This window comes from Pseudophryne corroboree, unplaced genomic scaffold (assembly GCF_028390025.1).
Source record: "Pseudophryne corroboree isolate aPseCor3 unplaced genomic scaffold, aPseCor3.hap2 scaffold_1179, whole genome shotgun sequence".
NCBI lineage: Eukaryota > Metazoa > Chordata > Amphibia > Anura > Myobatrachidae > Pseudophryne > Pseudophryne corroboree.
Window position 1 is genome coordinate 92,918 of NW_026967804.1, and position 24,081 is coordinate 116,998.

Genomic DNA, 24,081 nt, shown 5'->3' on the forward strand with positions numbered 1-24,081 from the left:
CTCCATTGCATCACTTCCAGTGAACAGGGCTCTCCTGGCTTCAGTCCTCTGTCCTCAGAGTATCCCCTGTGAATTGGACCTGTGGAACTACAGGTCCCAGCAGTTCCAGTTCTGTTCCAGTCTTCAGTCTCCTGCAGCCCACAGCTCACCGTGCTCCACCTAACCAGTTCAGTTCTGTTCCAGTTCTAGTTTTCAGTCCTCTGCAGCCTGGAATGCTTCAGCTAACTCACAGCTGATCTGGACACCTAATCCAGCTAGTATCTCTGCCTGCAGTTTGTGTCCAATCACTGCTGGGCAGGAGGTATAACTTCCAGTTTGTGGCTCTCTCACATCGCCTTGGACAACACGTCACATCCCGTGAACAGGTGGCTCCTGTTTGCAATCCTCTGTCTACAGAGATATCCTTGTGTAGTGGACCTGTGGAACAACAGGTCCCAGCTGTTCCAGTTCCCAGCTGTTCCTGTGGAACTACAAGTTCCAGCAACCCCTCCAGCTCTCCTGCTGCATTCAGTGTGTAAGTTCCCGTGTTCCAGTCTCCAGATCCCCGTGTTCCTGGTTACCTGCTTGTTACTCCATGTTCCTGATTATCCTACTACAGCTCCGTGGAACTACAAGCATCAGCAATTCCTGCATTCCTTTACAGGCTTCACACCAATCTCCAACACAGTGTGCTTCAGCCTCAGCTGTAGAGACTCCATCTCCAGGTGCAGCTCATCACCTCACCTGTGAATCAGCTTGCAAGCTGCCTGTGCTTTTCAATAGCACTGTGAACCCTGCATCAAGTCTTCTGCATCTGCTACCAGGTTTGCTACCATTATCATCACCTCTGCTGGCTCCACGTGTTTATCATCTCTGGTTCCCATACCAGCATATTGCCATAGACTCTCACTGTTTTGCCATAGACTTTCAGCTTCCACGCTGCATCATACCCATTGCATTTATTATTGTTTATTTCTCCAAGTATTCCTGCTGTCATATTGTTTTATCTTTCTGCTTAAATAAACAACATTGCGCACATGCGCAGGAATCCAATCCAGTATCCTCACTTCTTCCATCCTACCTCTGACCCACTAGCGCCCCCTCCGGGGACACAAACCAGACCGAACCTGACATACTGTATTTAGCTTTATGATTTTTGAGACCCAAGTGCATGATTTTGCATTTTTTGGCATTAAACTGTAATTGCCAGACTCTTGACCATTCCTCTAGTCTACCTAGATCCTCAATCATTTGTTTTACCCCACCTGGTGTGTCTACCCTGTTGCATACCTTTGTGTCATCTGCAAAAAGGCATACTTTCCCTTTAATGCCATTTGCAATGTCACCAATAAAGATATTAAAAAGCACTGGTCCAAGTACAGATCCCTGGGGTACTCCACTGGTAACATTTCCCTCCTGTGAATGCACTCCATTTACCACAACTCTCTGTTTTCTATCCTTCAACCAAGATCTTATCCATTCAATAATCCTAATATCTAATCCCAAACTTTCAAGTTTATTTAGCAGTCTGCGATGTGGAACTGTGTCAAAAGCCTTACTAAAGTCTAGATAAGCTATATCCATGGCTCCACCTTTATCCATCACTTTAGTCACACAATCAAAAAAGTCAATAAGATTTGTTTGACATGATCTCCCCCCAGTGAATCCATGCTGTTTGGGATCCAGTAAATTGCCGGATTTGAGATAATCTACAACTCTTTCTTTTAAGAGTGTTTCCATCAATTTCCCCACTACTGATGTAAGACTCACTGGTCTGTAGTTGTTTGCCTCTTCCTTGCTTCCACTTTTGTGCAGTGGGACTACGTTTGCTCTTTTCCAGTCCCCTGGAATTTCTCCTGTAGCTAATGACTGGTTGAATAATTCTGTCAATGGTGCTACCAGCACCTCTTTAAGTTCTTTTAGTATCCTTGGATGTATCCCATCTGGCCCCATAGATTTGTCCACTTTCAGCTTTGAGAGTTCTGTTAGGACCTTCTCCTCTGTAAATGTACTTGTTTAATTTTCCTGAATATCCCTGCAACTTAACTGTGGCCCCTTCCCCTCTCTTTCAGTAGTAAATACTAAGCAAAAATAATCATTAAGATGATCTGCTATTAAATTGTCTCCTTCAACAAGACTCCCAGTGTCCGTCTTTAGTTTTATAATTCCGCCTTTTGTTTTTCTCTTTTCGCTTATATACCTATAAAAAGTTTTGCCTCCTTTACCCACTGACTGGGCCATTTTCTCCTCAGCTTGTGCCTTTGCACATCTGATTACCTTCTTTGTCTCCTTCTGTCTAACAAGATATATCTTTTTGTCTTCATTATTTTGTGTCTGCTTATATTTCCTAAAAGCCATCTTTTTTGCTCTCACAATATTTGCTACTTCTTTTGCAAACCACACTGGCTTCCTTTTCCTTGTGTTTTTCCTAACAGTTTTGATACAAAGGTCTGTTGCCTTCAATATTGCACATTTGAATGTTTCCCACCTCTCCTGCACTGTTTCCAAGTTCCTCCACTCTGCCAAAGAATCGCTTACACATTTTCCCATCCCTACAAAATCAGCCTTCCTAAAATCCAACACCTTTGTTTTTGTATGGGACGAGTCAGTCTCTGTCTCAATGCTGAAATATACTGCAGTTTCTGAGTAGCTCGAGACTTACTCTGCCAGTGCGATCAGTTCAGTCAGTGTCGTTCCTGGTTTGACGTCACAAACACACCCAGCGTTCGCCCAGACACTCCTACGTTTCTCCAGCCACTCCCGCATTTTTCCCAGAAACGGTAGCGTTTTTTCACACACACCCATAAAACGGCCAGTTTCCGCCCAGAAACACCCACTTCCTGTCAATCACACTCCGATCACCAGAATGTAGAAAAAACCTCGTAATGCCGTGAGTAAAATTCCTAACTGCATAGCAAATTTACTTGGCGCAGTCACAGTGCGAACATTGCGCATGCGCAATAAACAGAAAATCGCTGCGATGCGAAGAAAATTACAGAGCGAACAACTCGGAATGACCACCATTGTTCCGGATTATCCAAGAAGGACTTGGTACCCGGAACTGCAAGAAATGCTCACAGAGGACCCATGGCCTCTGCCTCTCAGACAGGACCTGCTGCAACAGGGGCCCTGTCTGTTCCAAGACGTACCGCAGCTGCTTTTGACGGCATGGCGGTTGAACGCAGGATCCTAGCGGAAAAAGGCATTCCGGATGAAGTTATTCCTACGCTGATAAAGGCTAGGAAGGACGTGACGGCAAAACACTATCACCGCATATGGCGAAAATATGTTGCCTGGTGTGAGGCCAGGAAGGCCCCTATAGAGGAATTCCAGCTGGGCTGGTTCCTGCACTTCCTACAGTCTGGAGTGACTATGTGCTTGAAGTTGGGCTCTATTAAGGTCCAGATTCGGCTCTATCCATTTTCTTTCAAAAGGAACTGGCTTCTCTTCCTGAGGTTCAGATGTTTGTTAAGGGAGTGCTGCATATTCAGCCCCCTTTTGTGCCACCAGTGGCACCTTGGGATCTCAACGTGGTGTTGGGTTTCCTGAAATCCCACTGGTTTGAGCCACTTAAGACCGTGGAGCTGAAGTATCTCACGTGGAAAGTGGTCATGCTTATTGGCCTTAGCTTCGGCTAGGCGTGTGTCAGAATTGGCGGCTTTGTCATGTAAAAGCCCCTATCTGGTTTTCCATATGGACAGGGCAGACTTTCGGACTCGTCCGCAATTTCTGCTGAAGGTGGTGTCATATTTTCATTTGAACCAACCCATTGTGGTGCCTGCGGCTACTCGTGACTTGGAGGATTCCAAGTTGCTTGATGTAGTCAGGGCTTTGAAGATCTATGTAACCAGGACGGCTGGAGTCAGGAAAACTGACTCGCTGTTTATCCTGTATGCATCCAACAAGCTGGGTGCTCCGGCTTCAAAGCAAACCATTGCTCGCTGGATCTGTAACACGATTCAGCAGGCTCATTCTGCGGCTGGATTGCCACATCCAAAATCTGTGAAAGCCCACTCCACAAGAAAAGTGGGCTCTTCTTGGGCGGCTGCCCGAGGGGTCTCGGCATTACAGCTTTGCCCCCCAGCTACTTGGTCGGGTTAAAACACATTTGCTAAGTTCTACAAGTTTGATACCCTGGCTGAGGAGGACCTTGTGTTTGCCCATTCGGTGCTGCAGAGTCATCCACACTCTCCCGTCCGTTTGGGAGCTTTGGTAAAATCCCCATGGTCCTTACGGAGTCCCCAGCATCCACTAGGACGTTAGAGAAAATAAGATTTTACTCACCAGTAAATCTATTTTTTATAGTCCGTAGTAGACGCTGGGCGCCCGTCACAAGTGCGGACTTTCTGCAAAACGTGTATATAGTTATTGCTTAATAAAGGGTTATGTTATGTTGGCATCCATTGTTTGATGCTCTGTTGTTGTTCATACTGTTGACTGGGTAAGTTTATCACAAGTTATACGGTGTGATTGGTGTGGCTGGTATGAGTCTTACCCTGGATTCCAAAATCCTTTCCTCGTAATGTCAGCTCTTCCGGGCACAGTTTCCTTAACTGAGGTCTGGAGGAGGGGCATAGAGGGAGGAGCCAGTGCACACCAGGTAGTACTAAATCTTTCTTTAGAGTGCGCAGTCTCCTGCGGAGCCCGTCTATTCCCCATGGTCCTTACGGAGTCCCCAGCATCCACTACGGACTACGAGAAATAGATTTACCGGTGAGTAAAATCTTATTATTACATTTGTTATTGTGAGTGTTCTCAGGAGGGTGGACACAATGATAGTCTGAGACACAGTATTATAAAGCCTTCATTAAAAGTTATGTTTTATTATACACACACATTTATAATTAAGTGTCCCAGAGAGTCGTCTTCTCCTATTGTTTACAAGATTAATATTGTTACAGAAAATGTCACATTTCCATAATGTATTTTATTTCCAGCAGATGGACACACAAGCAGGAATATCTCAGAAGGACATCTAATGTTATCCCCGGATTGTGACATAAAAGATAATGGCAGTAGACAGGATTCTCGAGGAGATAACCCCATTACCCCAATCATACATCCAGCTCTATCAGCTGATCCCCCTGATCCTGGTGAATGTTCTCCTGATCACTCTGATATTGGTGCATCTGTTACAGCTCTGACAGTAGATACAGTGTTTCCGTGTTCTGTAGATGCCAAATGTTTTACACAGAACACAAAGCGTATTAACCCACACACAGGTAAGGTAGGTGAAAGGCCACTGATATGTCCGGAGTGTGAGAAATGTTTTACATACAAATCAGATCTTGTTATACATCAGAAAAGTCACATAGGTGAGAAGGCATTTCCATGTTCTGAGTGTGGGAAATGCTTTGCACGGAAATCATGTCTTGTTAGACATCAGAGAAGTCACACAGGTGAGAAGCCATTTCCATGTTCTGAGTGTGGGAAATGTTTTACACATAAATCAGATCTTGTTAAACATCAGAGAAGTCACACAGGTGATAAGCCATTTCCATGTTCTGAGTGTGGGAAATGTTTTACACGGAAATCAGATCTTGTTATACATCACAGAACTCACACAGGTGAGAGGCCATTTCCATGTTCTGAGTGTGGGAAATGTTTTACACGGAAATCAGATCTTGTTATACATCACAGAACTCACACAGGTGAGAAGCCATTTCCATGTTCTGAGTGTGGGATATGTTTTGCACACATATCAAATCTTGTTATACATGAGAGAAGTCACACACGTGAGAAGCCATTTTCTTGCTCTGAGTGCAGGAAAAGTTTTACCTGGAAATCCCTACTTGTTATACATCAGAGAAGTCACACAGATGAGAAGCCTTTTCCATGTTCTGAGTGTGGGAAATGTTTTGCAAACAAATCAGATCTTGTTAAGCATCAGAGAAGTCACACAGGTGAGAGGCCATTTCCATGTTCTGAGTGTGGGAAATGTTTTGCACACAAATCAGATCTTGTTAGACATAACAGAAGTCACACAGGTGAGAAGCCATTTCCATGTTCTGAGTGTGGAAAATGTTTTACACAGAAATCACAACTTGTTATACATCAGAGAATTCACACAGGTGAGAAGCCTTTTCCATGTTCTGAGTGTGGGAAATGTTTTGCACACAAAACCGTTCTTGTTAGACATAACAGAAGTCACACAGGTGAGAAGCCATTTCCATGTTCTGAGTGTGGGAAATGTTTTACACGAAAATCAGTTTGTGTTATACATCAGAGAAGTCACACAGGTGAGAGGCCATTTCTATACTCTGAGAAATAAACCAGCTCTTGTTGCACACAATGGCCCTCATTCCGAGTTGTTCGCTCAGAGTTTTTCATCGCATCGCAGTGAAATTCCGCTTAGAGCGCATGCGCAATGTTCGCACTGCGACTGCGCCAAGTAACTTTACTAAGAAGATAGTATTTTTACTCACGGCTTTTTCATCGCTCCGGCGATCGCATTGTGATTGACAGGAAATGGGTGTTACTGGGCGGAAACACGGCGTTTTAGGGGCGTGTGGCTGAAAACGCTACCGTTTCCGGAAAAAACGCAGGAGTGGCCGGGGAAACGGTGGGAGTGCCTGGGCGAACGCTGGGTGTGTTTATGACGTCAGCCAGGAACGAAAAGCACTGAACTGATCGCACAGGCAGAGTAAGTCTGAAGCTACTCTAAAACTGCTACGAGCTTGGTGATCGCAATATTGCGTATACATCGGTCGCACATTTAAGAAGCTAAGATACACTCCCAGTAGGCGTAGGCTTAGCGTGTGTAACTCTGCTACATTCGCCTTGCGAGCGATCAACTCGGAATGAGGGCCAATAGACATAACTCAGGTGAAGAACCATTTTAATCTTCTGGAGTATACTCATCATTGCCATGCGTTGTTTTTCAAGGTTCTTATCCTATCTCCTATGCTTTTTGCAATATACATGCTACCACTGGGTATAATAATCAGATGTCATGTCCTCATCTACCACTGCTATGCAGATGACCTGTCTTTTGCTCTGGTTACTGAGAACCCAGTACCAATCCTAAATGGTTGTCTAGCTGAGCTCCAGGTGTGGGTGATGCCAGTTGGTGAAACAGGTCCTTGTGATAGAAGCTCACCAACAAAGGACAGGGCTACAGCTCAGCTTTGCCTACCAAGCAGAATTACGCTTGGGGGTTCAGAATTACAAAATGCTGATCATGGGGGTGATTCCGAGTTGTTCGCTCGCTAGCTGATTGTAGCAGCATTGCACACGCTAGGCCGCCGCCCTCTGGGAGTGTATCTTCGCTTAGCAGAATTGTGAACGAAAGATTAGCAGAATAGCGAATAGAAAATTCTTAGCAGTTTCTGAGTAGCTCCAGACCTACTCCAACACTAAGATCAGCTCAGGCCGTTTAGTTCCTGTTTGACGTCATAAACATGCCCTGCGTTCAGCCAGGCACTCCCCCGTTCTCCTGACACTCCTGCGTTTTATCCTGGCATGCCTGCGTTTTTCTGCACACTTCCAGGAAACGGTCAGTTTTCGGCCAGAAACACCCACTTCCTGTCAATCACACTCCGATCACTTCAACGATGGAAATTCTTTGTTCTGCCGTGATTAAATCTACAAAGTTTGAGCTAAAATACTTAGCGCACTGTGTAGCATGCGCATTTTCGCATTAATTGCTCCGTTGCCAAAATCGGCAACGAGCGAACAACTCGGAATGACCCCCCATATGCGGAATCTTGGTGTCCTGGATGGTGGAGTGACACTTAGACATCAGGTATCAGCCACAATCAGATCCTCATCTGAGGAACAGAGCCAGACTCCAGCACTTTATTCCCTCAGAAGATCTACCTACAGTCATACATGCACTTGTATCATCACACATAGACTACTGCAATGTCCTCTACCTGGGTCTCCCAGCAAAAGAATTGCACCGCTTGTAGCTTGTACAGAATGCAGCAGCCAGGCTGTTACCTAACCAGCCCGTTCCTGCCACATAACACCCATTCTCTACCTCCTCCGGCTGCCTGTAAGATGGTGACTATTACATAATCTTACTGACTCTCCCAGCCCTATATTACCAGGGTCTATGGTACCAGAAGCAGCTTCTGCCTCATTACTGCCCTGCTTGTTTACTTCCATCTGCAGATAAAGGACTGTTACCAGCAGTACCAAGAATCCCCAAGCAGTGCTGAGATGTCAGAGGGGGAGACAGGGTGGTGGCACTAGTGCTGTAGCGGGGGCTGACGGAGGCACTGTCTGTGGGTAATATTGTCCCCAAGCAGTGCTAAGGTGTCAGAAGGGGAGACAGGGCAGTGGCAGTAGTAGGGGGAGATAGGGCAGGTGACAGCAGGCGGGGGACAGGGTGGATGGTCACAGTGCAGTACCAGGGGCTGCTGGAGGTAGTAACGAGGTGTATGGGTCCTGCACAGAACCAGTTGATAATTAGACTTAATGATTATTCTTCCTTATTTCTAATGAATCCCTTATATGTGTTCCTGTTATTTGCTGTGTCAGCCTTTATGTGTGTTCTGTGTAATAATCCTGAAAGTAGTGCTGCCACCGATCTCATATCATTTGTAGTAACTTGGAAAAGATGAGATATGAGGTGCACTCTGGAAGCTTATAGGGGGTTAATCAGAGATGAACGCATCCCCTGGAAAATGGTCCTGGCCCGCCCTCATTCACCCCTCAGGGATGCGGCCACAATGCGTGTGTCTGCAGCCTCTGCACGTGCATTTTGTCACCACCAGTAAACTGCTGCGGGCCACTATTGCGGCTGGGTCTGAATGACCCCCATAGGGTTTTGGCTCTCCTGATATGAATCTGTTTTACTTACGTGCAATACTATAATGTAACTTGAATTGTTTCTGTGCTTTAAAGGATATTTTATCCATGTTGTGCAGAGTAAAGTATTTTTTAAGTTTAAAATATAGAGAAAAATCTGTTTATTAAAGATATGAAATAAAGTTTTTTTAAAACAAAAGATTTCCGTTGAGTCTTTTTATGTGTCTGTGTATTATCTTATTTCCAGATAATTGTCGCTATGGTGACAGAAACAATTTCCTGTTAATGTGTCACTTGTATTGTTACTTTTGTATCCAGCGGGTGGGCTCGGAAATGTTATCCTTTTCCTCGCAGCCCCAGTTGCTGGAGAAAATGAAGGAGTAGCTGGTGACGGGTCACGTTCCGCGTGAGTTGACAATTTTCTCACCAGCAGGTCTTTCCACCTCTACAGACTTGTGTCCGGAAAGAGAGATATAATGTAGGCTTTACACCTAGGATCGAGCACGGTGGCCAAAATGTAGTGCTCTGATTTCAACAGATTGACCACCCTTGAATCCTGGCAAAGCGAATGAAGGGCTCCATCCACCAGTATTTCCAGGGAAGACGTTACGTCTGAGGGACTATGCACAGGCCCAAATGATAATTGTTTTATGATCCTTCTATGTATGAACCAACGGATAGAGGGAATAATCCGAAAGTGTTAATACCAAAGATTAGCTAATCTGGTTGGAGGTGCGACATTAAGCAAATTGCAATGACTGGTTAGGGGGTTTAGAAAAAACACTAGTGGGCTTATATCTAAAGAAGCCTTAATGTGTGGCGCACTCTTTTTTCTTTACGTTTCATGAATAAATGAAAGCATAACTTTTATTATTTTTATTTAAGAATGATTTTTCAATAGACATGACATAAGGCAATTGATTGTCAGCCTGGAAAGACAAGAAATAAATGAAAGATATAAAATAATGTATATACCAGCACTACCTATGTATGGGTATATGGGTAGAGCAATAATTGATATAAGCAAGTGAAATATAAAAGGAATTTAAACACAGGTTTTATTTATCAAATGTATGAGATCCTTTCACGACGGGATTGTGATCTAAAAAAAACAACTGTTTTACAGCTGCGCCCTGCAGAGCGTTACTACTGCATACAATATTAGTGCTCCCTGCAGAGCGTTACTACTGCATACAATATAAGTGCTCCCTGCAGAGCGTTACTACTGCATACAGCCTAAGTGCTCCCTGCAGAGCGTTACTACTGCATACAACCTAAGTTCTCCCTGCAGAGCATTATTACTGTATACAAGCTAAGTGCTCCCTGCAGAGCATTACTACTGCATACAACCTAAGTGCTCCCTGCAGAGCGTACTACTGCATACAACCTAAGTGCTCCCTGCAGAGGGTTACTACTGCATACAATATTAGTGCTCCCTGCAGAGCGTTACTACTGCATACAATATTAGTGCTCCCTGCAGAGCGTTACTACTGCATACAATATTAGTGCTCCCTGCAGAGCGTTACTACTGCATACAATATAAGTGCTCCCTGCAGAGCGTTACTACTGCATACAGCCTAAGTGCTCCCTGCAGAGCGTTACTACTGCATACAACCTAAGTTCTCCCTGCAGAGCATTATTACTGCATACAAGCTAAGTGCTCCCTGCAGAGCATTACTACTGCATACAACCTAAGTGCTCCCTGCAGAGCGTTACTACTGCATACAACCTAAGTGCTCCCTGCAGAGCGTACTACTGCATACAACCTAAGTGCTCCATGCAGAGCATTACTACTGCATACAACCTAAGTTCTCCCTGCAGAGCATTACTACTGTATACAAGCTAAGTGCTCCCTGCAGAGCGTTACTACTGCATACAACCTAAGTGCTCCCTGCAGAGCGTTACATACTGCAAAAATATATCTTGTTAGACAGAAGGAGGCAAAGAAGGTAATCAGATGTGCAAAGGCACAAGCTGAGGAGAAAATGGCCCAGTCAGTGGGTAAAGGAGGCAAAACTTTTTTTAGGTATATAAGCGAAAAGAGAAAAACAAAAGGCGGAATTATAAAACTAAAGACGGACACTGGGAGTCTTGTTGAAGGAGACAATTTAATAGCAGATCATCTTAATGATTATTTTTGCTCAGTGTTTACTACTGAAAGAGAGGGGAAGGGGCCACAGTTAAGTTGCAGGGATATTCAGGAAAATGAAACAAGTACATTTACAGAGGAGAAGGTCCTAACAGAACTCTCAAAGCTGAAAGTGGACAAATCTATGGGGCCAGATGGGATACATCCAAGGATACTAAAAGAACTTAAAGAGGTGCTTGTAGCACCATTGACAGAATTATTCAACCAGTCATTAGCTACAGGAGAAATTCCAGGGGACTGGAAAAGAGCAAACGTAGTCCCACTGCACAAAAGTGGAAGCAAGGAAGAGGCAAACAACTACAGACCAGTGAGTCTTACATCAGTAGTAGGAAAATTGATGGAAACACTCTTAAAAGAAAGTTGTAGATCATCTCAAATCTGGCAATTTACTGGATCCCAAACAGCATGGATTCACTGGGGGGAGATCATGTCAAACAAATCTTATTGACTTTTTTGATTGTGTGACTAAAGTGATGGATAATGGTGGAGCCATGGATATAGCTTATCTAGACTTTAGTAAGGCTTTTGATACAGTTCCACATCGCAGACTGCTAAATAAACTTGAAAGTTTGGGATTGGATATTAGGATTATTGAATGGATAAGATCTTGGTTGAAGGATAGAAAACAGAGAGTTGTGGTAAATGGAGTGCATTCACAGGAGGGAAATGTTACCAGTGGAGTACCCCAGGGATCTGTACTTGGACCAGTGCTTTTTAATATCTTTATTGGTGACATTGCAAATGGCATTAAAGGGAAAGTATGCCTTTTTGCAGATGACACAAAGGTATGCAACAGGGTAGACACACCAGGTGGGGTAAAACAAATGATTGAGGATCTAAGTAGACTAGAGGAATGGTCAAGAGTCTGGCAATTACAGTTTAATGCCCAAAAATGCAAAATCATGCACTTGGGTCTCAAAAATCCTAAAGCTAAATACAGTATTAATGGCACTATACTGAAAACTACTGAGGAGGAAAGGGATCTAGGAGTCACTATTTCAGATGACTTAAAAGCAGGTAAGCAATGTAACAAGGCAATGAGGAAGGCTAGTCAGATGCTTGGCTGCATTGGGAGAGGAATCAGCAGCAGAAAGAAAGAAGTAATAATGCCACTGTATAGGTCATTGGTACGGCCTCATCTAGAATACTGTATTCAGTTCTGGAGGCCATATCTTCAAAAGGATATTAATACATTAGAAACTGTACAAAGGAGGGCAACTAAAATGGTGCATGGCCTACATCACAAAACATACCCAGAAAGACTAAGAAATCTCAATATGTATAGTTTGGAGCAGAGAAGGGAAAGAGGGGACATGATAGAAACTTTCAAATATATGAAGGGTTTTAACAAAGTCCAGGAGGGAAACATTCTCCAAATGAAGAGAAGCAATAGGACACGAGGACATGCACTGAGACTGGAGAGGTTCAGGGGAAATTTGCGGAAAAATTATTTCACAGAAAGGGTAGTGGACAAGTGGAATAGCCTCCCATCAGAGGTGGTAGAGGCTAAGACAGTAGAGCAATTTAAACATGCATGGGATAGACATAAGGATATCCTTACAAAGAAATAAGGATCAAATAAGGTTAGTGATAAAAAAAAATAATATAAAAAAAAAAAAAGGGGGCAGACTAGATGGGCCAAGTGGTTCTTATCTGCCGACAAATTCTATGTTTCTATGTTTCTATACAACCTAAGTGCTCCCTGCAGAGCGTTACTACTGCATACAACCTAAGTGCTCCCTGCAGAGGGTTACTACTGCATACAACCTAAGTGCTCCCTGCAGAGGGTTACTACTGCATACAACCTAAGTGCTCCATGCAGAGCATTACTACTGCATACAACCTAAGTTCTCCCTGCAGAGCATTATTACTGCATACAAGCTAAGTGCTCCCTGCAGAGCGTTACTACTGCATACAACCTAAGTGCTCCCTGCAGAGCGTTACTACTGCATACAACCTAAGTGCTCCCTGCAGAGCATTACCACTGCATACAACCTAAGTGCTCCCTGCAGAGCATTACTTCTGCATACAACCTAAGTGCTCAATGCAGAGCATTACTACTGCATACAATCTAAGTGCTCGCTGCAGAGCGTTACTACTGCATACAACCTAAGTGCTCCCTGCAGAGCATTACTATTGCATACAACCTAAGTGCTCCCTGCAGAGCGTCACTACTGCATACAACCTAAGTGCTCCCTGCAGAGCGTTATTACTGCATGCAAGCTAAGTGCTCCCTGCAGAGCGTTACTACTGCATACAACCTAAGTGCTCCCTGCAGAGCGTTATTACTGCATACAACCTAAGTGCTCCCTGCAGAGTGTTACTACTGCATACAACCTAAGTGGCCTTTTCTGGTAACCACTATGTCTTACAATGACCACTTTGTTACTACCCGTAGCGTATCACACAATAAGACAGTGTTACTACCTATAATGTATAACAGTGGCATCGTTCTCACAGGCACAAAGAAACATATATGTACAATTCAGCACATATGTAATAATATTGGTATTGAGAGGGAAATGTTTTCCTATAACCAAGTATATCATTGTAAAACCCTGTACCAGAGCAGAATCCTCAATCACATGTGTTACCCATTCAGTACATATATAAATTGATAACTGACCACGTCACAAAGATCTGCACATGGAATAAAACAATATTGTTGGTAATAAAAGATGTTCTCCTGTGACTGAGCATATCATGTGTAACCCTGTAACACAGCACAGTTCTCTAAGGCATGCATATCCAATTCTACACATTTGTATCACTTCTGTGACAATATTGTTATTGAGAAGGGATATTCCCTGTAACAAGGGGGGTAATTCCAAGTTGATCGCAGCAGGACATTTTTTAGCAGTTGGACAAAACCATGTGCACTGCAGGGGAGGCAGATAAAACATTTGCAGAGAGATAATTAGATCTGGGTGGGTTATTTTATTTCTGTGCAGGGTAAATACTGTCTGCTTTATTTTTATACTGCAAATTAGATTGCAGATTGAACACACCACACCCAAATCTAACTCTCTCTGCACATGTTATATCTGCCTCCCCTGCAGTGCACATGGTTTTGCCCAATTGCTAACAGAATTCCTGCTGCGATCAACTTGGAATTACCCCCATGGTATACAATATGAAACCCTGTCACAGAGCGAGGTATACATTATATTATCCCAAGGTTAGTACATAGGCCCTCATTCCGAGTTGATCGCTCGCAAGGCGATTTTAGCAGAGTTACACACGCTAAGCCGCCGCCTACTGGGAGTGAATCTAAACTTCTTAAATGTGCGACCGATGTATTCGCAATATTGCGATCACAAACGAGTTAGCAGTTTTTGAGTAGCTTCAGACTTACTCTGCCTGTGCGATCAGTTCAGTGCTTTTCGGTCCCGCCTGACGTCATAAACACACCCAGCGTTCGCCCAGGCACTCCCACCGTTTCTCCGGACACGCCTGCGTTTTTTCCGGAAACGGTAGCGTTTTCAGCCACACGCCCCTAAAACGCCGTGTTTCCGCCCAGTAACACCCATTTCCTGTCAATCACATTACGATCGCCGGAGCGATGAAAACGCCGTGAGTAAAAATACTTTCTTCTTAGCAAAGTTACTTTGGCGCAGTCGCAGTGCGAACTTTGCGCATGCGCTCTAAGCGGAATTTCACTGCGATGCGATGTAAAACTCCGAGCGAACAACTCGGAATGAGGGCCATAGATAATATCCAGCTTTCTGCCTGTTTCATTCCAAAGGCCCAGGGGCGGAACTCTGGGAGGCAGTGGAGTCGGCTGCCGCCGGGCTCCTGGCCTCAAGGGGGCGCATCTCCTCCACTGTCCCCAGTGCCGCTCACCGCGCTGCTGCTGCTGTCTGTGAGGGGAGGGGAGCGCAGCGTGCGCCCCCCCTGCCCCTCACTCTCCGGCGGCGGCGCGCTTCAATTCAGCGCCGGACCGCGAGCTTTAATTGGCTCATGGTCCGGTGCATAATTGAAGAGGGACACAGCCGCCGGAGAGTGAGGGGCAGGGGAGGCGCACGCTGCGCTCCCCCCCCTCCCACAGGCAGCAGCAGCGCGGTGAGCAGCACAAGGGATGGGTTGGAGGGTCATCTATATGTGGCACTGGGGGCATTGCTGGCACTGTGGGGACCTGTATACCTGGCACTGGGGGTCATATCTGGCACTGTGGGGACACTGGCATTGGGGGCATAGCTGGCACTGTGGGGACCTGTATACCTGGCACTGGGGGTCATATCTGGCACTGTGGGGACACTGGCATTGGGGGCATAGCTGGCACTGTGGGGACATATATATCTGGCACTGGGGGCATATCTGGCACTGGGGGCATGGCTGGCACTTTGGGGACATATATATCTGGCACAGGGGCATAGCTGGCACTGGGGGGACACTGCACTGGGGGCATAGCTGGCACTTTGGGCACATATATATCTGGCACTAGGGGCATAGCTGGCACTGTGGGGACACTGGCATTGGGGGCATATCTGGCACTGGGGGGACAAGTATATCTGGCACTGGGGGTCATGTGTATCTGGCACTGTGAGGCATATATGTATCTGGCACTGTGGGGACATATGTTTCTGGCAGTGGGGAAGCACCCATTTTTGACATTTTTATATGTATGTGGCACTGTACAGGGGCATTATGGGTGGTCTTCAGGTTGCCAACTGTCGGGATCCCGGCGCACAGTATACCGTCGCCGGAATCCCGACAGCCGGCATACCGACAGTTTTTCTCCCTCATGGGGGTCCACGACCTCCCCCTGGAGGGAGAATAAATAGCGTGGCGTGCGTAGCGAGCCCGCAAGGGGCTCATTTGCGCTCGCCACGCTGTCGGTATGCCGGCGATATGTAGGGGGGGCACCAACATTTATCATGCCTCCGGGCGACTGGGGCGAACTTACGCCACTGCAAAGGCCTGCTAAGTTGTCCCAACATGCATCTACACAATACTATTGCCAATCACTGAGTGACGCCTGATATAAATAAGATTTTACTCACCGGTAATTCTATTTCTCGTAGTCCGTAGTGGATGCTGGGGACTCCGTAAGGACCATGGGGAATAGACGGCTCCGCAGGAGACTGGGCACAATTAAAGAAAGATTCAGGACTATCTGGTGTGCACTGGCTCCTCCCCCTATGACCCTCCTCCAGACCCCAGTTAGATTTTTGTGCCTGGCCGAGCTGGATGCACACTAGGAAGCTCTCCTGAGCTCCTAGAAAGAAAGTATATTTTAGGTTTTTTATTTTACAGTGAGACCTGCTGGCAACAGGCTCACTGCACCGAGGGACTAAGGGGAGAAGAAGCGAACCTACCTAACTGGTGGTAGCTTGGGCTTCTTAGGCTACTGGACACCATTAGCTCCAGAGGGATCCCACACAGGACCTGACCTCGTCGTCCGGTCCCGGAGCCGCGCCGCCGTCCCCTTTAGAGCCAGAAGCAAGAAGTGTCCTGAAAATTGGCGGCTGAAGACTTCTTCCTCATGCACACTTCACACTGCGGTCACTGATGGGTGCAGGGCGCTGGATGGGGGGGGGGCTCCCTGAGCAGCAGTATTAACACCTTGGCTGGCAAAACTGACACCATATATAGCCCTAGAGGTTATATAGGTGTAAATTACCCCTGCCAGATTTACACAAACAGCGGGAGAAAGCCTGCCGAAAAAGGGGCGGAGCCATCTTCCTCAGCACACTGGCGCCATTTTCCCTCACAGCTCCGCTGGAAGGATCGCTCCCTGGCTCTCCCCTGCAGTCCTGCACTACAGAAAGGGTAAAAAAGAGAGGGGGGCAATACATTTAGGCGCAGTATATATAGTATAAGCAGCTATAGGGGAAAACACTCTGTATAGTGATATCCCTGTCTTATATAGCGCTCTGGTGTGTGCTGGCATACTCTCCCTCTGTCTCCCCAAAGGGCTTTGTGGGGTCCTGTCCTCTGTCAGAGCATTCCCTGTGTGTGTGCTGTGTGTCGGTACTGCTGTGTCGACATGTATGATGAGGAATATGACGTGGAGGCGGAGCAAATGCCTTATGAATGTGATGTCACCCCCTGCGGGGTCGACACCTGTGTGGATGGACTTATGGAAGGAATTACGTGACAGTGTCAGCTCCTTACATAAAAGGTTTGACGACATAGGACAGCCGGCTACTCAGCTTGTGCCTGTCCAAGCGTCTCAAATGTCATCAGGGGATCTAAAGCGCCCGCTACCTCAGATGGCAGACACAGATGTTGACACGGATACCGACTCCAGTGTCGACGACGATGAGACTAGTGTACCTTCCAATAGGTCCACCCGTTACATGATTGAGGCAATGAAAAATGTATTACACATTTCAGTAGTTTTTCCTGCATCTGAGGAATTAAATGAGGTGTGTGAGGAAGCGTGGACTTCCCCCGATAAGAAATTGATAATTCTAAACGGTTATTGGCAGCGTACCCTTTCCCGCAAGAGGATAGGTCACGTTAGGAAACACCCCCTAGGGTAGATAAAGCGCTTACACGTTTATCAAAAAAGGTGGCACTACCGTCTCCGGGGACGGACGCCCTAAAGGAACCTGCTGATAGAAAGCAGGAGACTACCCTTAAAGCTATATATACACACACGGGCATTATATTGCGACCAGCGATTGCATCGGCATGGATGTGCAGTGCTGCTGCTGCGTGGTCAGATTCCCTGTCGGATAATATTGATACTCTGGATAGAGACAATATTTTGCTGACAATAGAGCATATAAAAGACGCTGTCTTATACATGCGTGGTGCACAGAGGGATATTTGCCGGCTGGCATCAAAAATAAGCACAATGTCCATTGCCGCCAGAAGGGGTTTATGGACTCGGCAGTGGTCAGGTGATGCCGATTCAAAAAGGCACATGGAAGTTTTGCCTTATAAGGGGGTGGAACTGTTTGGGGATGGTCTTTCAGATCTCGTTTCCACAGCTACAGCTGGGAAATCGACATTTTTGCCACAGGCTACCCCACAGCAAAAGAAAGCACCGTATTATCAAGTACAGTCCTTTCGGCCCCATAAAAACAAGAGGGCTAGAGGCGCATCCTTTCTGCCGAGAGGAAAAGGTAGAGGGAAAAAGCTGCAGCATACAGCCAGTTCCCAAGAGCAGAAGTCCTCCCCCACGTCCGGTAAGTCCACAGCATGACGCTGGGGCTTCACAGGCGGACCCGGGTACGGTGGGGGCCCGTCTCAGAAATGTCAGCGCACAGTGGGCTCTCTCACAGGTGGATCCCTGGATCCTTCAAGTAGTATCTCAGGGGTACAGGCTGGAATTCGTGACGTCTCCCCCCCGCCGTTTCCTAAAATCTGCCTTACCAGCAACTCCCTCTGCCAGGGAGGCAGTGTTGGTGGCTATCCAAAAACTGTATTCACAGCAAGTGATTGTCAAGGTACCCCTCCTTCAACAAGGAAAGGGTTACTATTCCACAATGTTTGTGGTACCGAAACCGGACGGTTCGGTGAGACCCATCTTAAATTTAAATTCCTTGAACACATATATCAAAAGATTCAAGTTCAAGATGGAATCGCTCAGGGCGGTTATTGCAAGCCTGGACGAGGGGGATTACATGGTCTCCCTGGACATCAAGGATGCCTACCTGCATGTCCCCATTTACCCTCCTCACCAGGAGTACCTCAGGTTTGTGGCACAGGACTGTCACTATCAGTTCCAGACGCTGCCGTTTGGGTTATCCACGCCACCGAGGGTCTTTACCAAGGTAATGGCCGAAATGATGATACTCCTTCGGAAGAAGGGGGTTTTAATTATCCCGTACTTGGACAATCTCCTGATAAAGGCGAGGTCCAAGGAACAGTTGTTAGTGGGGGTAGCACTTTCTCGGGAAGTGCTGCAGCAGCACGGCTGGATTCTCAATATCCCAAAGTCACAGCTGGTCTCGACGACACGTCTTCTGTTCCTGGGAATGATTCTGGACACAGACCAGAAAAAAGTGTTTCTTCCAGTGGAAAAAGCAGAGGAGTTGTCATCTCTAGTCAGAAACCTCCTAAAACCAGGACAGGTGTCGGTACATCAATGCACGCGAGTCCTGGGAAAAATGGTAGCTTCGTACGAAGCAATTCCATTCGGAAGGTTCCATGCAAGGATTTTCCAGTGGGACCTGTTGGACCAATGGTCCGGGTCGCATCTCCAGATGCAGCAGCGGATAACCCTGTCAGCAAGGACCAGGGTGTCACTACTGTGGTGGCTGCAGAGGGCTCATCTCCTAGAGGGCCGCAGATTCGGAATACAGGACTGGGTCCTGGTGATCACGGATGCCAGCCTTCGGGGCTGGGGAGCATTCACACAGAGAAGAAATTTCCAAGGGCTGTGGTCAAATCAGGAGATTTCACTACACATAAATATCCTGGAGCTAAGAGCCATTTACAATGCCCTATGCCAAGCAGGTCCCCTGCTTCAAAACAAACCGGTTCTGAGCCAATCAGACAACATCACGGTGGTCGCCCATGTAAACAGACAGGGCGGCACAAGAAGCAGGAGGGCAATGGCAGAAGCCACAAGGATTCTCCGGTGGGTGGAAAATCACGTGCTAGCACTGTCAGCAGTGTTCATTCCGGGTGTGGACAACTGGGAAGCAGACTTCCTCAGCAGACACGACCTTCACCCGGGAGAGTGGGGGCTTCATCCAGAAGTCTTCCAATTGATTGTAAACCGTTGGGAAAGACCACAGGTGGATATGATGGCGTCCCGCCTCAACAAAAAGCTAAAAAGATATTGCGCCAGGTCAAGGGACCCTCAGGCAATAGCTGTGGACGCTCTAGTGACACCGTGGGTGTACCAGTCGGTTTACGTGTTTCCCCCTCTGCCTCCTATTCCCAAGGTGCTGAGAATAATACGAAGGGGAAGAGTGAGAACTATACTCGTGGTTCCGGATTGGCCAAGAAGAACTTGGTACCCGGAACTTCAAGAGATGCTCTCAGAGGACCCATGGCCTCTACCACTAAGGCAGGACCTGCTGCACCAGGGGCCCTGCCTGTTCCAAGACTTACCGCGGCTGCGTTTGACGGCATGGCGGTTGAACGCCGGATCCTGAAGGAAAAAGGTATTCCGGAGGAAGTCATTCCTACCCTGATCAAGGCCAGGAAGGATGTGACTGCAACCCACTATCACCGCATTTGGCGAAAATATGTGGCTTGGTGTGAGGCCATGAAGGCCCCAACGGAGGAATTTCTACTGGGTCGTTTCCTGCATTTCCTGCAAGGAGGGGTGACAATGGGCCTCAAATTGGGGTCCATTAAGGTCCAGATTTCGGCTCTGTCGATTTTCTTTCAAAAGGAACTGGCTTCGTTGCCTGAAGTTCAGACTTTTGTTAAGGGAGTTCTGCATATTCAACCTCCTTACGTGCCTCCAGTGGCAACTTGGGATCTCAATGTGGTTTTGGGATTCCTGAAGTCACATTGGTTCAAGCCACTTAAAAACGTGGATTTGAAATATCTTACGTGGAAAGTGGTCATGTTGTTGGCCCTGGCTTCGGCCAGGCGTGTATCAGAATTGGCAGCTTTGTCGTGCAAAAGCCCTTATCTGATTTTCCATTTGGATAGGGCAGAGTTGAGGACTCGTCCTCAGTTTCTCCCGAAGGTGGTATCAGCGTTTCACTTGAACCAACCTATTGTGGTGCCTGCGGCTACTAGGGACTTGGAGGATTCCAAGTTGCTGGACGTAGTCAGGGCCCTGAAAATTTATGTTTCCAGGACGGCTGGAGTCAGGAAAACTGATTCGCTGTTTATCCTGTATGCACCCAATAAGCTGGGTGCTCCTGCTTCTAAGCAGACCATTGCTCGCTGGATTTGTAACACTATTCAGCTTGCGCATTCTACGGTAGGACTACCGCAGCCAAAATCAGTAAAAGCCCACTCCACAAGGAAGGTGGGTTCATCTTGGGCGGCTGCCCGAGGGGTCTCGGCACTGCAACTTTGCTGAGCGGCTACTTGGTCAGAGTCTAACACTTTTGCTAAATTTTACAAATTTGATACCCTGGCTGAGGAGGACATTGAGTTTGCTCATTCGGTGCTACAGAGTCATCCGCACTCTCCCGCCCGTTTGGGAGCTTTGGTATAATCCCCATGGTCCTTACGGAGTCCCCAGCATCCACTAGGACGTCAGAGAAAATAAGAATTTACTCACCGGTAATTCTATTTCTCGTAGTCCGTAGTGGATGCTGGGCGCCCATCCCAAGTGCGGATTGTCTGCAATACTTGTAAATAGTTATTGTTCCACAAATCGGGTTGTTATTGTGAGCCATCTATGCAGAGGCTCCATTGTTATCATACTGTTAACCGAGGTTCATATCACGAGTTGTACGGTGTGATTGGTGTGGCTGGTATGAGTCTTACCCAGGATTCAAAATCCTTCCTTATTGTGTCAGCTCTTCCGGGCACAGTATCCTAACTGAGGTCTGGAGGAGGGTCATAGGGGGAGGAGCCAGTGCACACCAGATAGTCCTGAATCTTTCTTTAATTGTGCCCAGTCTCCTGCAGAGCCGTCTATTCCCTGTGGTCCTTACGGAGTCCCCAGCATCCACTAGGACGTCAGAGAAAATATAAATCAGTCAGATAACGAGTAGTAACCAGTGACTAGTAATGACGTCTGTATGCAATGAGTCCACAAATCAGGAGAACCACCTTTCTGTATCTCCAGCACCCGCTACAGAAATATAACATCTGAAGAATGAATGAGGCTGGGGAGAGAGTAGCAGCCTGTAATAATGATAATATATGCTGTTATATAAACAGTGCTATAACCATTCTTCTGGTAGAGATCCTTCCTCTGATAGATATAAAGAAGCTCTGGTGTATATAGGCTGAATACCTCTTCTACTTTTATCCCATGTGACGCGGGGCAGTGACTGGGAACAATGAGAGCAGGGAAAGCACCAGCACCAGAGCAGAAGGAAAGATAAAGTGCAGCAGCTTCTGTCCCCGGGATCAGTCGCTCCCTCCCCTGTTGCGGGTACACATTGCAGAGGAGGTGAGCGGTGTCCCGGGAATGAGAGAGCCGCTCTGAGTACCTGCCCGAAATGGTGGCTGCAGTGTCAATGCCGCTGGGAATCTGTAGCGCTGTGCAGAGAGCGGTGTCAGTACCACTAGGAGACCTGTAACGCTGCACTGGGAGCCGCTCGAGAGCACAGATGCCGGGTCGGGTTTGAAATCCACGCACCCGGAGACAGTGTACGTCTGAGCTTCCGATGACGTACGTTTCATGTTTGCTTGATCACATTGGTGCCTGGGTTTTACAATGATATACTTGTTATAGGAAAACATTTCCTCTCAATACCAATATTATTACATATGTGCTGAATTGTACATATATGTTTCTTTGTGCCTGTGAGAGCGATCCCACTGTTATACATTATAGGTAGTAACACAGTCTTAACGTGTGATACGCTAAGGGTAGTAACAAAGTGGTCATTGTAAGACATAGTGGTTACCAGAAAAGGCCACTTAGGTTGTATGCAGTAGTAACGCTCTGCAGGGAGCACTTAGGTTGTATACAGTAGTAACGCTCTGCAGGGAGCACTCTTAGGTTGTATGCAGTAGTAACGCTCTGCAGGGAGCACTTAGGTTGTATGCAGTAGTAATGCTCTGCAGAGAGCACTTAGGTTGTATGCAGTAGAAAAAATCTGCAGGGAGCACTTAGGTTGTATGCAGTAGTAACGCTCTGCAGGGAGCACTTAGGTTGTATGCAGTAGTAACGCTCTGCAGGGAGTACTTAGGTTGTATGCAGTAGTAACGCTCTGCAGGAAGCAGCTTTAAATGAGTTTTTTTCTGAGATCACAATCCTGTTGTGAAAGGATCTCATAAATTTGATAAATAAAACCTGTGTTTAAATCCCTTTTATATTTCACTTGCTTATATCAATTCTTGCTCTACCTAGTGGTGGTATATAAATTATTTTATATCTTTCATTAATTCTTTGTCTTTCCCGGCTGACAATCAATTACCTTATGTCATGCCTATTGAAAAATCTATCTTAAATAAGAATAAAAGTTATGTTTTCATTTATTCATGAAACAAAAAAGAGTGTGCCACACATTAAGGCTTCTTTAGATATAAACCCTCCAACTACAATTCCCACATACTTAATGGAATCGCTCCGTATTAGCTCCTCCTTCAATTTCTCCAGCTGCTTCTGCAAAAGCCTGATATGGGGAATGACCTGACTTAAGCTGGCAGTGTCTGAACTGACTTCACGTGTGGCAAGTGTGAAGGTTTGGAGAACCGTGCAAAACACGGAAATCATTCTCCATTGCACTTGAGTCAGGTGTATTCCCTCTCCTTTGCCTGTATCGTAGGTGGACATATAGGCTTGAATGGCCTTTTGTTGCTCCTCCATCTTCTGAAGCATATAGAGTGTTGAATTCCCCTCGTTACCACCTCTTGCTTCAGCTGATGGCAGGGCATGTTCACGAGTGTTTGCTGGCGCTCCAGTCTTTGGCACACAGTGTCTGAATGTCGAAAGTGCCCCACAATTTTTTGGGCCACCAACAGCATCTCCTACATGCCCCTGTCGTTTTTCAAAAAATTCTGCACCACCAAATTAATTGTATGTGCAAAACATGGGACGTGCTGGAATTTGCCCAGATGTAATGCACGCACAATATTGGCGGCGTTGTCCGATATCACAAATCCCCAGGAGAGTCTAAGTGGTGTAAGCCATTGTGCGATGATGTCCCTCAGTTTCTGAAAAAGCTGTGTGCCTCTTATGGGTAGCCTGCCTAGGAACGAGTTGGCATTTGTGAGATGCTGCTGCTGGTGCCGCCGCTGCTGTTGCTGTGGGAGGCCATACATCTACCCAGTGGGCTGTCACAGTCATGCAGTCCTTAGTCTGCCCTGTTCCACTTGTCCACATGTCCGTGGTTAAGTGGACACTGGGTACAACCACATTTTTAAGGACACTGAGTACACTTTCTTAATGTCCCTGTACAGTCCGGGAATCGCTTGTCTAGTGAAGTGGAATCTAGACGGAATTTGGTATCGGGGACACAGAATGTCCATCAGCTATCTAAATCCCACTGCACTAATGGAGGATACCGGACGCACGTCTAACACCAGCATAGTTGTTATGGCCTCAGTTATCCGCTTTACAGCAGGATGACTGCTGTCATATTTCATCTTCCTCGCAAAGGACTGTGGACAGTCAATTGCTTAGTTGAAGCAGTACAAGTGGTCTTCTG

General features: G+C 46.5%; 1 protein-coding gene across 1 annotated transcript in view; it reads left to right on the top strand.

The window, feature by feature from the left end:
* The window catches only part of LOC134990569 (gastrula zinc finger protein XlCGF26.1-like), a 42,271-nt gene extending 33,369 nt beyond the window's left edge, over positions 1-8,902 (top strand). The window contains exon 2 of the mRNA XM_063950698.1: positions 4,920-8,902. Within this exon, the coding sequence (XP_063806768.1) occupies positions 4,920-6,250 (1,331 nt within the window). The 3' untranslated portion in view covers positions 6,251-8,902. The remainder of the gene's footprint in view (positions 1-4,919) is intronic.
* The last annotated feature ends 15,179 nt before the right edge of the window (positions 8,903-24,081 follow it).